Below are 18901 nucleotides of genomic sequence, written 5' to 3' on the forward strand. Positions count from 1 at the left end.
GAAAATTCTGGTACATTCGGTATTCTTTTCCTCCCATCCAAATACTACACACGTTTGAATTTCTATCAAGATTTTAATAATTTGCATTGTCGTTCCGCATGGTCAGTTCATATTCGTGTTTATTATGATTGTTATGCTTATATTATGAGTATATGTATATCTATGAATATTTATAATAGTATAGTTGCAGTAGCTGCTGAAGTATAGATAAACTTCCAAAAATGTATATATTTTTACACAGATTAGCTTTCTAAGGAATAATATTCGGAATGGCTTAAATAAAAGGAAAGTGATTGAATAGTCAGAATATTTTTTATTTATTTATTTATTTATTTATTATTATTATTATTTTGCCAATACATTATACAGTACGGAGGTTGGGATGTTCTCTCTCTGTAAAATCTCTAATATTGAAGCAGCAGACTTTTGTTTTGTCACTGTCCAATCTGGATTGAATAGGACTAAAAGTTTTGCGGTCTACCCAACCCAAGCAAAGAATGATTCTATTCCCGAAATTTAGCGCATTCTGTTCAAAATTAGAATCAGAAACACCCCAGATTAAAAAGTCTCTTTTCTTTTATTTAGTTCTTTATTCTCTGAATAGCGGCAGCTGTTGATTCTGATTCTGATAGCGCAATGTCAGGTATGGGAGAATTACGCCACACGTATTGTGCAATAACGTTTTCGGTATTTTGCAGAGATAATTAATTTTGATGTTCAGTCTGAGATTTATTTATGAACACTTAAAAAGAGTTTTACTGTGCTTTCTAAGCAGAATATCTCTCAGTTCCGTTGGTCTATTTTTATATAATGCACATATTGAAATGTGAAAATCATTTATTTAGCCGAGAAATCTAAAGAACGGCTACAATCTCCCCCCTCCTCTTTTTCCAGTTACTATCCCGAATATTCGGCAATTTCCGAGTATGTGGGTTAATTAAGCTTTTACTGTTAAAGGATGGCTGCATGAGGCAATTTCCCGTCTTCTGATTTCAGAAATGTGCCTCTTTTTTACTTAAATTACTTTGCTTGGAATATATGTTAAGGGAAAACTATTATGCAATGAAAATTTAGAAAATGTTCAGAATTTTGATTTAAGTTAAATTATTTAAATATTAATATGAGTGGAAAAATAAATTGTATTTATTATTAGGTGCCAAACAAAAACAATTAATATGGCTTATTATTATTTATTTTCTATATTTTGAACTGAAATTCCAGTACTCATTCTCTTAATAAATATTGCATTGCTCAAATTTTAAATTGCAAGTCTAATTTTTCTTTTAAGGTTATGCAGTTGTGTATAATGTAATTAGACAGGTGTTTATTTATTTATTTTTTTTTCTTAAAATTTGCTTGAAAAGTGTTTATAGGTGCTTATTTTTTTAACTAAAATGTGGCTATGAACCCTGTAAACCTGAATCCACATATTCAATAGATAAACCGAATTTTAAAATTGCTGTGGTATAATGCAATTAAAAATTTCAGGTGAAAAAGCTTCAGCTCATACTGAAGCTGCTGAAGTGTTTGCAGATGAATTTATTAAACTCATTAATAGTGAAACATCTTCAGGAAAAATTTACAACACTGATGAAACTAGTCTTTTCTTGCAGTATCCCTGCGAAATATTAATGGCTGGAGTGTAATTAAGTCTTTTGGTAGGTAAGAATAAAAAAGTGAAGAAACACTGAAAATAAATTGCATAATTTATGCATACATAAGATAACTGACTACTAGAGAGAATGTAAGCAACAAATTCGAACTTAGTGCGTTACACTACAGAAGAGCATAATAATTTATGTTACTAGTATTTAAGAGTTTGGCTGGTAGAAAATGAATAAAATTTATATTATAGAATATTAGATAATTATGACTATGAATTACAACTCTCAAGTTATTATTTTTCATTTGCAGTGAAAATTTCATCAAAAAGATTGAACAATTTACCAATTGCACTTTCAATAGCATTAATTTCTGGCATTTTAGCCGAGATTTTGAAAATTATGTTTGTCAGAGAGTAACCCTTGAACATATTGTTCAGTTCTTTGAATAGTTTAAACATTTTCATAAGTATATAGTCCAAGTCCATGTTTTTTTCATGTTTATCACTTTGATTGTTAATTTCAGTCCTAGATTTTGGATCAGTCCTTATAATCACAATTTTATCTTGTATAACATTAGCATAAGTAATTCCAGCTTTGACTTAAGATGATTTAGTAACATTCGTATTATTTTATCAGTTTTTGCTGTGTGATTTTATCAGAATTTTGGCTCTTCCTAATAACTTTTTGAAATTTTGAACAACCCCTGTAATTAGCTGTATTTCCTGTACCAAGCCAGTTGCAATACTTTACTGTTTCTTAATTTTTCCCGCGAAACAGTCACTTGTTTTGTGCGGTCCCGCACATTTGAATCATCGAGGTTGTAATCTGCACATATCTGAACTGTGGTGGAAGTGTTGGCAGTTATGACACTGCACAACACTACCACTCACTTTGTACTCAACAATTTCAATGTAAAAAAGCATGAAATAGTTCAGGTTGTATAATTTTTCTACTCCCGGTGTATTTTCTAGTTGGAGTTGAAATAAGGGCATGTGCGCTCGTCTTTAAATGGTGCATTTGGGGTACTTTTCTAACTTGGAAACCCACTTTACTGAATTCATCTTTTATTTCACTGAGAGAACAGCCAGTTGACAGGCATCTAATTACAACTTTTATGGGCTTGTTATATTTTATTGGTAATCAGGTAGTGATCTATCTTTTTTTCCTCCAGGTATCAAGTGATACAATGGTGATCATCTTCTGATTTGGAAAAAAAAATTAAAAACTCCCCAGACACTCTGCCTGCGAAGTTCAAGTTTGTTTCATCCTTCAGTTTTTTTCAAAATTCTGAAAATTTAATGGTAGGTTTAGTCATAATTGGTTTTATTTTGAGTGCTTGCACCACTATCACATCGTCAGAGTCAGTATCCATAATATTGCTAGTATTTGCATTTACATCTGTAGCTAAGTTTTCAAATTTGTTACTTACAGGTATGTTAGTATTGGGTTTGATAATTTTAGATGGTCGAGCCATATTTTTTGGCGGCGTAAAACCATCAGCGTCTTGACTCTCTTTTAGAGAGCGTTTACTTATTTTCTTAGGTGGCCTTTTAGGCTTAGATCTTTCCAAGGTAAGAGTCATAGCACTATTATCATTTACATTAACATTGCAAGCATTTAATTCTACAATAACATTAATAGCATTTCTATAATAACATAATAGCACTTTTAGATAAATTTTCATTATTGTTATTAACTACAGTTTTAGGTGTATTATCAGTAACAGTTTTGCACATGTTATCAACTGCATTATCAGGAATCGTTTTACATATTTTTTCATGAATACTTCCATCACAAGAAATATTTGCATAGTTAGGATTTAACTTGCTGAAATACTCACACTTACCTTGAAGTAGATGAAGCAGTCCTTCAGTAATTCCCTTCTTGTGTTGATATTTCTTTATAAGATACTGTTTATTGTGTGCATTCAGATAGGCTATGAAGCCAGCATACGTCTTATTCACTACTTCAATACTATTTTTAATTCTTGCAGTTAATTTTTACTTCAATGTTATTTTTAATTCTTGCAGTTCATTTTTAATTCTTGTGGAACATAAATATAGTCTTCACAATTGAATGTATCCTTATTTAAGAGTTCTGTCCAGTTTTTATCCAAAATTGCATCCACAAAATAGGTGATTTCATCAAGCAGGCCCGCCATGAGGTGACGAGCAGCCGTTTTCACATTAGTACATGATAAAGGGGGGGAAGTCATTTTCCTCCATCAATAATCCAAAAATAACTGGTGAAAATCACTTATTTAGTCACTGCACGAGAAAATAACATCATAACAAGCTGGTGTAAACACAAATGCAGTATGATGTATTCCGATTTTGAGGTTGAGGATGAAATAAACACAAAAATGGTGCTCTAAGGCAAAGAGGAGCTATAGCAAAACTTGTCTTTCCTCTAGCACAAATCAACTTGAGCAACCCAAACACCAAGTGCACTTCATGTGTGGCCTTGGATACTATTGTTGAAAACTAAATTATGATTAGGAACAGCATGAATTATAAAAAATAGCTAAGTTTATTGCTTTTTAATTTCCGATATCGAAAATGCGATGCTGCTAGAATAGCAACGTTTCGAAAATCAAAACCAAGCAGTCATAAATCAAAACTAGTTGCCATTCAGCATAAAGAAACTTAAATATAAATATGAACTACTTGTAGCCATTCAGCATAAAAGAAATATAAATATGAGTATTAACAAAATATTAATTTTATAAAATAATTAAACACATGAACAAATATATGCAATAAAAAATAATTATTTCTCATGCAATAACTGGGCCACTACACATGTGATAAAGTCTTTGAATGGGGGAGAGTCTGTAATTTCTAAATTGTGAGTACGTTTTGTATCTTGGTAATTGTGAATATTATTTTAAGATTGAAATCAGTCCAATGCAATGTTTGTATTGTTTAAAATTAAAAGGTTTTTCATGCTTTTCTTTAGTTAACTGTATATTCTGATTTTTTTCCTGTTTATTTTTTTTTTTCCCCATTTCTTCATTAGTTTTATACTGTTGTTAAAAATGTCAAACAAGCGTACCAGTGTCATGAGTCAGGCGAAACTCAAGAATTCAACGATGACATTGAGTATTTGTTGGAATGTGTTCAAGAATGCAATGGCATAGGGACCAGATGTCTCAGGTATGTCCTTTAAGTTTAATATAACAAAAAAAAAAAAAAAAAAAAAAAATCTTTTGAAAAAAAAATGTTGGGGATTTTAATCCGATGTCTGATATTAATTATTGACGTTAATCAATGGATTTTAGAAAAGTATTTATAATTAGTCTTATTAAGCTAATGAAAAGGAAAAAAATGTGTGAAATTTAAATTAGCAGGTATTAATTTATTTGTGTTACTTAGATATACCGTCAAAAGTCGTTAATTCGGACACCCATAATCAGGAATGATGTATAATACGGACCTCAAAGCCACAAACTTTCTGCGCACGACGCATGCGCGTAAGACCTTTACGGTTGCGAGTGTGCGCAGCGCATAATACGTTTACGCATGCACATTTAATGTATAACGGATGGTATAAGCTAAGCTAAAATTATCTAATTCAGTTAATGTTGCAGATTGCGTTGTTCCTTAATCTTCGAATTGGATCCGGCTTATTATTTTTTGCAGACTGATAGAGAAATTTTATAAAGGTAAGCTTGAACTTTTGTTTACATCAAATAGAATTTCTGATATATATTTACTAATATGTAAAGGATCTACAAAGCGAAAGTATGTTTTAAAGTCCATTAAACAAAAAGTGGAATTGCTGCAAAAAATGGATAAAGGCATATCCTTTGTTTCTTTAACCATTCCGAAATCTGTTTATCAATTTCACGCTGTTCTGCGGTGGTGGTGGGGGGAACGCCGCGACGCGCAATGAATTGGAAGTTGATCTGTCAGCACTATCCTTATCTTCAGGGCAGATGTTTTATTTTATTTGGCTTTTAATTCCTTACTAAATGTAGTATTTCATCTCAATGTACTACGTCTTTGATAAGATTTAAATCAAATTCCTCGTCATTATAATTCATTTCCGATAGTGAAGAAAGTGACACAGAGGTTATTGAAAACGAAAAAATTTCGATTGACAAATTAGTCGGTATTCTTGACACAGCAATTACAGGATTTAAACAGCGGAACTTTGTAACTGAACAAGAAATTATGTCTGTTTATAGAATTAAAGAGAAAGTATTATCACATAAAATGAAGCAACTTAAACAACTTACATTGAAAGAAATGTTTAATAAAATAAACAAATAAATATTAAGCTTTTTTTTTTTTTTTTTTTTTTTTTTTTTGTAAATTTTGATACCCTTTAGATCGTAATTGTTCTTTTTTTCATAAATTATGTTTTCATATTTTTAATTTTATAATATCTGCATGCCGACTTACCAGATTTAAACTGATGATCTATAATCCGGAAAAATCGATAATCCGGAAGTCCCGACGAGTCCGGATTAATGACTTTTGACTGTATATATATTTCATTCAAAAGCTTTCTGTGGTCCAGCACAAGATAAAATAAATTTATAAAAAGTGACTGTGACTATATGGTCTGTTACACATCATTTTGATGAGCAAGTTTTATCTAAAATTTCACAAATACTCCTTTTTATTCGAGTATATAAGAAAATGCTTACTTGTTATGTTGTTAATAGCTTGAAATAAAATATTAATATTTCTATGGATTGGATCTTCAAGTTATTTTTATGCTTATTTATAATTTATTTTTAAATAACTTTTATTGTCAGAAAAGGTTGAATTTTTGTTTAACCTTCCAGCATACATGCTTGGCAATTTTACTTGAGCACGCAAGTGTCTTATTTTTTATGACATCTGTAATTTTACTGGTTTTGGCCCAAAAAACGACAGAAATGAGTGAATATTGACAATGAATTTGCTAAGAAATAAAATATTAACCTTATTATTGCAAAATGTGTTTGATGTACCATTGAAATGAAAGTAAATTATTTTTAAATGTTTACATTATTTATTTAGGTAGAAAGGCAATGATGTATTTCATTATAGAAAATTTAAATTTTTTTATTTAGTAACTTTGTTTTAAAATCCAAGCTAATTTAAATACTCATCAAAGGCAAGTATATACAAACAAAAAAGAAAACTACACTCACATTGGTAGGGGGAAAACGTAAGTTTAGCATTACTTACTTCTGCAAGGAAATTTACTTCTTACTGGTTACAAAAACTAATTTTGAAGTAACTTTAGTAAGTAAAAGTAAAATTTTAATATTTATATTTATTTCGAAAAAATAGAAATAAAAGAAAATAAAGAATAGTAATAATAGAAATAGAATAGAGTAGAGTAAAAATAGGAAAACCGAATTCTAAAGATTCTTCAATGTTCGAAGTTCACATTGCATTCCATATAAAAAATTTCGGTAATAGAATGACATTTACATGTGTATCTATCATGCATGTCGTAGATGCGGATGAAATCTTTTTTTTTCTCTGACAACGCAAACTGCATGTTCCTCCTTTTGATGAGTATTGCACTGGCATTTCATCATTAGGAGTAGCATTATTACAACTTAGAAATGTTGAAATAAAAGGTAACGTTTGGATTTTGGCATGCCAATGAAGATGCTCTGTCATAAGGCTAACAGATAAATTCTTCAGAAAGATCCTTCGGCATAGTGCTGTGCTAGCTGGCTTGAGGTAACAGTGCAGTCTCTGTCTCTTGAATATTTGCCTTTTAGCAAACTTATATATTTATTTGTACATTCCAGAATTTTATCAAGCATATTTATATTAATTATTTTCAAAAATGATCCTATTTCATCCTCTATATCCTTGGCATGGTAACACTTTCACAATATTCATCTTTTTCGTCTTTGAGCAGTTTGCATACTTCTTTTTCCATCACTTAAAATATTTATCCTTACCAACATAGAACATATCATTATTATTTCTTTTTTCTGTATCATTATTATCATCATCATCATCATCTGAAATATATTGTTATGATTCACTGCTGGTATTATTTTTCTCGATATTTTCCTAACTCAAATAGCTATTCTTACATCCAAAGGTTTCCGTATCTTTTTTCTTCATCAGATAATTCTGCTAGAATGCGAGCAAAATCAGCTGGTTGCGCATACTTATTTGCCATGAAAATCGATATAAAATTATAGAGTCAGATTTATACAAATTAAAATAATAATAAAACACCAATTAATAACAAAAAATTATAAAATATTTGAGAAAAAAATATTTTCTGAATTTTCACCCACGACCAAACGAGTGTTGTAACTTTTACGAAGAAGCTGCAACAAAGCACAAAAGCCCAGTAAAAGTCATATGACTTCCTGTTGGCACATTCCATGATGTGGGAAAGGGTTGAAAGGAGGAATAGAAATCACCTTTAGACGTCTGAGCTGCGATATGCGAAAAATGTGCATTAAAAACTGAATTTATCGTAAACTTTGCGCACGGCGCACTTGCTAGAAGGTTAATGAAATTGGTCAAGCTTATGACACATGCTAAATTAAGCATATTCATAGCACTAGAACCTGTTGCATTTGTTAGCATTGACTTAAAATTATAAATTGTTCAAAAAATTAATTTAAAAGAATTTTGAGTTAAATCAACAAGAATTAGCATAATGTCAATAAATTTGCTGGATTAGTGTGAGCTTTAAAATATAGAATCAGCTGCAGAAGTGCTAATGACCAGAGAGAAATCTGATAAGATAGGGCAGTAAGAATAAGAGGAAGGAATACTGGTGCCATCTATTGATGAAAAATGAAAAGTGTGAAATAATTTTCTTAAAAGCTGAGGGTAAAAACAGATTGAAATTGATGTCTGAAAATCTGATTTGCCAATGGAAGGTGTTTCTTGAATAATAGGGGCTCAGAGAAATGGAAAATGTGATTTTCTGACCAACAGTCTGGGACAACTTTTTTCCTAACATATGCCACAATTTCCTTAGCAGAAAATTTTAAGGCGCTCTTAGGCTCTTATGTAAATTCAACCACACTGGCAAGGAACCCTTTATATAACCTCCAGGAGTTCATATCTGGAATCTAGGTACTGTTTTATCACAATGAGAGAAACATACATACATTTATGCAGATTCTTCATTATTTAATTTCTTCAAATATAATACAGGACAATAATATTTGGTTGCAACAGTAACAGGCATTCAGAGTGACTCGACGCAAAATCGCAAAATGAAAGCAATAGTCCCTCAGGGACAAAACCCCTTTGAACTTAAAAAAAAAATAATAATAATAAATAAAGTAAAAAAAAAAAAATGCTCAAATTCAGTATCACCACATAAATTTTTATCCATAAAATGTAATTGTTTTATGCTGTAGCATATTAATATGCTTTGTTTTCCTATACTTTGAGGTTTTTACTAATAAGATATTTTAAGATAATTGTACAAATTGTGATATTGGCATACAAATTCATTCATTTATGGTGTACATCATTAAATACAAATTTTTGCATTTTCTACTCTTTGGCAAAACACTATATTTTTGAAGAAGTACAACACTTACTTTTACATCAGCCAGTACACTGTATAGTCCCACTGGGATTCCTTACAAGGGAAAAAAAATGCAGTTAGTGGAATAAAAACAAACTAATGACTGCTCTCACTGCAACAAAAATAAGCACTAATGATTGGTGCTAATAGCTTTTATAACAAAAATACCCACTATTGATCTCTGCTGTGCATACCAGGGTGCATTGCCACATAAATAAATTTTCATTAGGTTATGGGTTTCATATTTTAGTGACATAGTGCATTGCCTCAAGAATACCTTATAGGGGGTTGCAGGTAATCAGAAATATTAAAATTATTAACATTTCCGTATACAGTACAAAGTTCAAGATCTGGACGTCCGATATCCAGAGTGCCTAAAATCCAGGCCTCAGAGCCACCACCAACTTTTTTTTAATGCTTTGTGCATGCGCATTTAAATTTGTTAATTTTAATAAAATTATTATTTGTATGCTTTACGAATGCACATTTAATACCCCTCCAGGCATAATATAAACGTGGAGAGTCCCGATTCTTAATTTCATTTCGGCACTAACTAAATGATCTCGTTATTGAAGAAACAATCATTTTAGCATAAATTTCTATGATCAATAATTTGGCTCCTCAGTTGCATATCTGCTCAAGCCAAAACATTCTACCTAGATATGTCATTGATTTACATCTACTAATATTTTATATCCCTGATGCCAACCTGGCAAATCTTTATTATTTATTATATTTTGCTTTCATCATCACATGTTTTACCAGTGCGTGACAACTTTAGTACTGACTTGTGTAGCGATGCTTAAACATTTTTTTATATATATATATTTGTAACTGAATAACAAAGAGTATGGTAACTTTTTATATTGATATTACGCTTGGCAATGGTTACAGATTTAAGTTAAATGTGCTAAGAAATGCTGACGAGGAAAAATTTAACAAAAATTTCTTTCCATATGCTAAAAATAGATTTTGTTAATGATACTCGCAGAACAAAAGATTACAGTTAGTGCTATTTGAATTAAGAATAACTGATTTATTATTCACTTAAACCTAGAACCAGCGCCAGGGCTCGTATGGCCGCACCGGGCAGCAGAATTCAGGACTCGCAAAGACTGCACCAGGTCTATCTAGCACTGGCCCTCAATAAGCCTTGAGCACATGTGGGAATTTATTTATTCTGGACTCAGATAAGCCTTAGGCATGTGCAAGAAACAAACATAAGTATAGTAAATAACTACACTAATACAATTCAGGCTTAATTGTCTCAGTGTGAAATAGAAATAAGATAAAATTTAGCTGAGCAACTTATTTTTAGTCTCATCTCATGATACATAGCAAAATATGTATAGTGAACGATAGCTACATTTTATGATGAGAGCCATAAATTTTAAAGGTTTTCGGATATCGCAAACCAAAGGTGAAATTTTCCAATTAACAGATTTTGTAAAGAAATGTGGAGAAGCAGTAATAAATGAAGATGATATAAAAGAAGTTTTTCATTATGATGATAATGCTCCTCAGTCATCAATCAGTTAATGGATGGTGAAATCTGTTGCATGGTTCTAGATCCAGAAAATATTGCTAGAGATAGTGAAGAAAGTGACAGAGAGGTTACTGAAAACAAAAAAATTTTGATTGACAAGTTAGTTGGAATTCTCGACACAGCAGTTACAGGACTTGAACAATGTAACTGAACAAGCAATTATGTCTGTTTACAGAATTAAAGAGAAAGTATTAGCCCAAAAAAACGAAGCAGCTTAAACAATGTACGTTGAAAGAAATGTTTAATACAGTAAGCAAATAAATACTGAGCTTTGTGTGTGTGTGTGTACATTTCGATACCCTTTAGATCATAAATGCTTCATTATTTCATAAATCATGATTTCATATTTTTAATTTTATAATTTCTACACGCCATCGTACCAGATTTAAACTGATGATCTAATACCCAGAAAAATTCGGAATCACGGTAGTCCCAATGAGTCCGGATCTCAGACTGTAGTAATAAATTTTAAAATAACTAAATCCCTAATATAAAAATTAAAATTTATAAAAATATTAATTAAAATAAATTATAATTAAAGTAGAGCAGAACTTACACCATTGAATTTTTATTTCTGTTTTAAATAGTTTGTGTGCTTTTTTTATGTTGGTTTTTCTATTGCTTCTAGATAGACTTTATGATTTGCTATTATGTAAGAAAATTACTTTTTATTTAGAGGAAATGTTTCAGTATATAAAGATTTTGTGATTGTTAATTAAATTGAGTTATCAATATTTAGCGTACTGAACCTTGCTGCCAAATGTATGGGACCTGCCTTTCGCATACACCTACGTGCCCATGGGACTATGCCTAAAATATTTAGTGCCTTAAAAGATGCTCCATCTGATCCTGTAAGTTGACTTTTTTATGCTTTTACGTTATTTGTGGAAAATACTCCATAAGTAATAACTGATAGATTTTATTTTGTCTATAAGAACATTAAATATCTGATTCCATCAGCATTAAATTGAATATGTTGATCTGTTTATTGTGTAATTTTTTAGTAGGTTGTCATTGACAAAGCCTTCCTCTGACTTTTAACCCTCTGACCACCATCACTGCCTTTATCTGGGCATGAGATTTTTTTGACTTGATATATATTTGCATATAATTTAAACTATTTTACTTTCTTTAATAATGTAAATGTCATTTTGATGAATGTAAGTGTATGAAAATATGCACTAAAATAAGTAATTTTACAAATTTAGCTAATAAATGCTGTTTACATACAGGTCTTCATGACAGATCCAAAAATCCGTGCCACTGAGAGGGTTAGTGTATACAAAAGATGTTTACACATTTTTAGAACTATTTCAGGGCCATTTAATTAATGTTTTAAATATAAATATTTTTTAAATGTTTGATCTAATCACTTTTTTAAACTCTGAGTCTGCATTGTAATTTCCATGCTCAGAGTTGCCAACTCTCCTGATTTCCGACCATTCTCCCACCAACCCAATTTACAACTCCTGATTTTTTTCTCCCAACTTTTTCTTATTCTCAAAATAACTAATATTTATGTATCATGGCTTAATGCTTCATTATTTTCACACACACACACACACGGGGGGGGGGGGAATTGGCCATCTGAAAGCAGACGGTTTTTCTTTAGATAACACATAAAAGAAAATCTAAATTGTTTTATGAGTGAGAAATTATGGCATGTTTCTGCTTTGTGAATAAAGAAAGTGCCATGTCCAAAAATGTCATGTTCCAGTTCTCCAATGAGCATTGAGTGCCAGTGCATGTTATTTGGCATATATTAGCCGGAGCACAAAGCAAGATTGAGGTTGTTATTTCATTCATCTTGTTGCTGAGCAGTGTGAGTGTGTGTGCTTTCGAGGAAATAGTGTAAGAAATTATGATCTTTTGTTTTAGTTGTCTGCAAAAAAGTTAAAATAGTCATCCACTTTTCAGAAATCATACACAGATGACTTTCCTTCCATTATTTCAAGGAAATATAGTACATTGTGATGTGTACCATTTGTCATTGCGATTTTTCGATTTCGTACAGTGGAAGGGCTGATGTTCTCAAACATATGTGTACACAAAAACACAAGGACAACATGAGTTCCTTTGGGGGGGGGGGAATGAAAATGTAAATCTTAACTGTGAAAATAAAGGACTAAAAAATTATTAATGCAGGATGCCTGTTTTCTGCCTTTTTACTTAAGCATAAACTTCCATTGAATGCATTGAATTACACCGGAGCTTCATTTAGAAAAGTGTTGCTGATATTGAAATCGCTAAAAAATACTCAAGTGCAGGGATAAAAACGGTTGCAAATGTTAAAGAAATGGGTATAAAAAATTCATCTTCATTTATTGATTGCATTGAAAAAATTCCATTCTACCTCTATATGGATGGAAACTGTAATACTGGTTCAAAACTGCATCCAATTGTTGTTTCTCTTTTTAATCCAGTGTCTTCAGAACCTGGGTGTAGTCTCCATTTTAGAAGGACATTTGGCAGGCTTTAACAACAGCTAATTATTAAAACTTTAAAAGAAAATGCAATTCCTCAGGATAATGACTTAATACTTGGCGCTAATAAAGGTAGGCTTGAAGACTAGTGTTGCAGACATCTTAAAAAAGAAAAATTCAGATTCTCAAATTATGATGTGCACCTGCCACCTCTCATCTTTAGCAGCTGAAAAAGGGCCAATAACTGTAGATGAACACATTGTTGATATTTATCATTATCTTGAAAGATTTCTGAAAGGAAGAAAAAAATTGAAATAATGCCAACAGCTGCATAATACTTTTTTTTTAAAGAAGAAATAAATGCTTCTAAAGTTAAGATAAAAGGCTCTATTGAAAGTTATAAAATAGGTAAAGTAAATGTAGTTACTACTTCCACTGTTAAAAATAGGTTTGTGAGAAATAAAATAATTTCTGGACTAGTGAGCAATTTAATTAGCAGTTCTCAAAATAATGCTACAAAATATAAGCGTAAAGATGATACAAATTTCTCTCAAGATAAAAAAAAAAAATGCTAAATAAAGGGAAACATTTACCGATTGCTGTAAGTTTTATCTTATGAAGTTTGTGTTTTTGTCTTCGAAGCTTAACAAAGCTCTTGTATAATTCTATAAGCTCTTCTTTTTGTATAATTCATCTTGCCATCATTCGATGTTCTTAACACAGTTCTACAAAGCAGAATTCCATTAATTCATGTTTTGCAATCAATGATTTATGATCTGTTTAAAGACATTTTATCAGAATTTGTAAAACTAATGTTTGTTTTGTCTTCTAAATATGATGTGATTTATGTTGAAATAGAAAGTCAGAAGAAAGATGAAGATCTGGTAATAGAGACTGCAAATAATAAATATAGTGGAAGAACTTTAAGAGAAAAACAAAATTAAGTTTTATTTCCATGTTTTAGAAGTTACTTCTGCCGAGTATGTGATTGCATACTATATAAATTTCCAATCAACGGTGAAGTGATTTTATATGTAAAAGTTGCAGATGTTTCTGCTCTAGCAAACACACCTTTTCCTGATACAGTATATTTTTCAAGTAGATTTCAGTGTTACTTCATTTAGATTTGAAAGACGATGATACTGATGTTGCAACTGATAACTTTCAGTTGCAATTTTGCAGTTTACAACTAGAAAACTCGGATAAAATTATAAACCAGACAGGATTGACACTCAGTAGAGTTTAACTGAAAAACTGAAAGACGCTGATGGAATTTTAAAGTATAGTGAATTGTCTAGAATAATATTGGCCATTCTCACAATTCTTCGTTGTAATGCAGAGTGCCAGAGGAATTTCAGTGTTATTGCAAAAACAAGGATAGAATTTGTATCTAATATTAGTAATGACACATTAGAAAAACTTTGATTAGCAAAAGCAGGTTTATGGGGCAATTGCTATGAACAAAATTGTGAAGTTTCTTTCTTAGTGAAAGCAAAATCTGCATCATTAATAGCATTTGCACGAAAACAGATTTTTTTTTTTTTTTTTTTTTTTTTTTTTTTTGTGTGTGTGTGTGTTAATTGTTTGTTAATTAATTTGTTAATTAAATGTTTTGTTAATTGATTTTGGTTTTCCATATTAAATAATACTGCTATTCTGGATACAAAGTTCTGATGTTTTTATTGACTAAGGGGATTTACCTTCTGTTTCTCCGGCCCACCATCGGCCGAGCAGTAAAGACCGAGTGGAACACTGGTAGTTCAGTTCAAAGTGCAAATCCGGCGAACAGGCTGGCTGCATGGGCGTTTTCATGGTTTTCCCCATGTGTAACATGTATACGAGCTAGTTTCCCTTAGAAAGTCTCTACGAAGGCATCCCTTCCTTTAGGCAGATAGTCCTCGTGTGCTTTGCCAGAATTGAAAAATCCAATCCAATCCTTCTGTTTCTCTATTTTCATCGCAGTTTGGAATAAAAAGTGCAAAATCCTTTTTAAGATACATGTTAGATAGTCATACACATGTTTTATTAAATTTTTTTATTTAAATTTTCAGTAATGTGATGCATATGTATGCCACTCTAATTCTATATGGGCTGTGTCTTTATAATACGTCAATGCTCTGATGCATATATTTAAAAAAGTACCGCAGTTCTTTGTGAAATTTTATTCATGTGTGATTTATTAATAAATCAAAATAGGCCAAATAAAAAATTTTGTGGTCATGCATTTTACATTGATCCTTGACTGTGTAATTCAGTTTGTGTAGGTGTGTTAAGTCTTGTAAAATTCATGTGCATTGAAAGAAAGAAGAAGGAAATGGGCTAACTGCTGAAAGCTACTTAGATAATTTAAATGTGTAGAATTTTCTCCAGTTGTGTAACTTCAAATTGTCTAAAAGTTATGTACTTAATTCTGTAAATATTAGCTTGTATATTTATATAGTTATATTTATGTCATTTCACTTTCTTAATGTAGGCTGCACTACATACTAGAAAATTTAAAATTAGAAGGGGAATTTAAAAAGGGCAATAAAAATTTAATTTCATTTTTAAATTTTGTATGAAAAAGAAAAGAATTTTTTTCTGAGTAAAAGAGCGTAGAAACTATTTTCTAAATGTACTTGTATAACAAATATATTCATGCTTTAAAAGTGTCTGCATTATATATGTTTTTTTATTAATTTTGAATTTCTCTTTTAGAATTTGGCTTTGTGTACAGCAACTTTAATGTTCGTTCTAAGCCAAGATCGACTTACTATGGACATTGAAGCAAGTACTCTATCATTAATGCTGCAGTTACTGGAGACAGACCCTGAAATGTTAAATCCTGAAAAAGAAATTGATTTAATTCTAAAGGATCCTGCTTTATGTGCTATGCAGGATAAGCATAGGGAGAAGGTGTATCAATTATGTGAAGAAATGCAGCAGAAAGGACATGCCAAACATTTGAAACTTGATAATATAAATGTAAGTACATATATATTTTAATTTTGAACTAATGTATGTTTGATCTAAATGTCTTTTTTTTTTTTATATATATATATATATATATGTGTTATTTTCCTGTACTTTCAAAGCCAGTGTAAAACACTTTATAAATTTGTGTTTAATTCCTGTATATCAGCGGTTCCCAACCTTTTACCTTTCATGTACCCTTTTTAAACTATAAAGTACTCCTAGACTCTCCCCTTCAGACCTATGACCATTTCATCTACTCCAGTATTCTCATAATAAGCCTTTCTACCATAAAATTATAAACTTCAATGAAAAAAAGTTCGAAAAAATGTAGTTAATAAGTTATTCTTTTCCAGCATATGATAATTTTGACGCTTCTTTAAAGAGATCTTTATTGAAATGCCTGAAAGCATTTGTTCTCACCTTGTTTTGGAAAGTAATTTGTGAACCAACATTGTGAATAGTGACTTCTTAAATTTTTTTCATTTCCCGAACTGAAGCTTATTTTCTGATAAGAAGTTGTAAAATGTTTTAGATATTTTGATGTGATTTTCTTCAACAGGTGGATAACCCCAAATCTAATTTTTGATCATAGTTCTCTTGGGTGCTTTGAAAACAGTTATAAAACATTTCTGTAATCTTAAATTGTTCAATAAGTATGCAAATCTTCAAATTATTCATCCTTGTAAAACTTCAAGCGTAACTGAAACAAATATCTTCAAAGCAGCACATGGTGCAAACACTACCTTTTATTATATACAGGTAATATCAGTTCTGTGCAGAGTTTCATTTTAGCCATTTATCTATTTTTCTGTAAATAGCACTTTGCTTTTAACAGCTTTTAAAATAACACAAACTAGTTTGAATATTAAGATTGTAAAAACATAAATCTACGTAGATGAGATGATAATTCATTCAGTAATCAAAGTACAGTTAGCTGCTAGTTGGTTTGTATGATGCTTAGCGATAGATTGAAGGAAGCAGCTACATACAATGCATAAGATTAGGTAATTTGATCATTGCAAAGCACACTAGAGCTATATGCCTAACAGGAGTTATGCCTTTATGAAGGACTTTCTGTGGAAAACTGGCTTGTACTCATATCAGACATGAAGGAAACCATTAATGTAGCCAGCCTGTTTCCTGATTTAAACCAAAGTCGAGCTATTAATATTCAGGACTTAAAACTACTCATCCATTGGTGCGGCCATGAAGCATAATTAATCCAGTAATTTGACAGATGTTGGTGAAGATAGTTAATGATATAATTGCAATGCTTGGATGCATTTCAGTCAGTAATGATCATATTGACAGTTCTTATGATTGCTGTACCTCTTAAGTGAGAAATTAAACTTTAATTATATTTTGCTTTTTATCAGTATTTATTCTATTGCTATGTTATTTTCCTCAATTATATTTTCCCCCATATCCCAGATTAAATCATTGCATACCTCCAGGAGTACACATACCACAGGTTGACAACCACTGTTATGTATGATGAATCTATTATATTGGAAAACAGTGCGGAGAATCATCTACCAGTCTAAATTGATTAAACTTGTTCAATGCAGGTGGTTTTTTTTTTTTTTTTTTTTTTTTCTTTCTTTCTTTAAATGTGAATAATTGTATAGAAATGGTTGAATAGTGTTTTTAGATAAGCTTGGTGTCTTAGACTAATTTCCATTGAATGTATCTTGACTAAGATATTTTTATATTGGGTCATCTGGCAAGGTCTAGGGTTTATGGATGATAAATGCATATGAAGCAGTACAGAAAACACAAGGAAATGGTTTGAATCACATAAAAACGATTTTGTTCTATGATTTTTTATTGTCTCTCCGTCAACTGCAAAATTCTCCCCCACCTTTTTTTTAAGTTATCGAGGTGCTGTTTGAAAGTCTCTTAAAGAAGTAATTTCCAGGTTGTTTAGAGAATTTTGAAGTGACTTGAAAAGATGAAAATCTGAGGGGTGTGAAAGATCTAATGAATATGGGGTGTGACACAAAGCATCCAGCCGTACTCAGTAAGTCTTTGTCTGACATTCATCAAAATGCCTTTAAGTGTGCCATATGAGAATAGTATTTTTGTGAATATATTATCTGATTTGGTGGCAACAATCCATAGTGTACAGTTCCTATGTAGTCCTTCCTACCTTGCATGAAAAATTACTTTTTGTGATGCCTACCCCCTCTTGATATTACTGTTTGGCTTGATTCAGGATCGTTTTCTGTAGCATTTAGTACCCACTTCTCGTCTCCAATAATGAGCCTTGTCAAAGAAGGAGTTACTATATTTCTTTTCAGAAAAGAATCATATGTTGAAACTTGAGCAAGTATATCCTACTATGGTAAGTAGGGAGTACTTGTACGTTGTAATGGGTTACATGCCCACTTCTATTCAAATGATCATGAACTTTTTGGAATATTTAATTTGTCTTATTAATTTCTGAAATGTATAATGTGGCTTCAGTAATTATCTGCTTTTAACAGGTATTTGTTGATTGTCATTCAGAGGAGGCATCATTTTCGATGCTGAAATTTCATGCTTAAACATCAATCAGTACAACACATTCGTATCAGCAAGAGCACTTTTCATATATACAGTAAAAATTGTATTAAAAACCTGACTAGCAAATTTTTTTCCTTTTTAAAATAAGAGAGCATAAAGGGATGAAAATTAACTTTTGGCTTCTCCTTTTGTAGAATTTCACTGAAACAAAATTACACCATAACACATGTTAGAATAATGCAATGGGAGTGGAAGAGACCATATTTAAATATCTGCCTCAATAGAGGTCATTTTTAATCAACAGTACGAAAATAATTAGAAGAAAACACACTTTGATTTGAAAA

General features: G+C 31.1%; 1 protein-coding gene across 2 annotated transcripts in view; it reads left to right on the forward strand.

The window, feature by feature from the left end:
• Nucleotides 1-18901, forward strand: part of wapl (cohesin release factor wings apart-like) — a 96923-nt gene that overhangs the window by 30163 nt on the left and 47859 nt on the right. For both annotated transcript variants that reach the window (XR_015040808.1, XM_085815652.1), the window contains exons 5-7: nt 4623-4759; nt 11414-11525; nt 15795-16061. Coding sequence is in view for 1 of the 2 variants with exons in the window: in XM_085815652.1 (XP_085671778.1) it covers nt 4623-4759; nt 11414-11525; nt 15795-16061 (516 nt within the window). In the remaining variant the exon portion in view is untranslated. The remainder of the gene's footprint in view (nt 1-4622; nt 4760-11413; nt 11526-15794; nt 16062-18901) is intronic.

The sequence above is a fragment of the Stegodyphus dumicola genome, chromosome 4, assembly GCF_044657685.1.
Source record: "Stegodyphus dumicola isolate Sdum_Otavi_A_Nest chromosome 4, ASM4465768v1".
NCBI lineage: Eukaryota > Metazoa > Arthropoda > Arachnida > Araneae > Eresidae > Stegodyphus > Stegodyphus dumicola.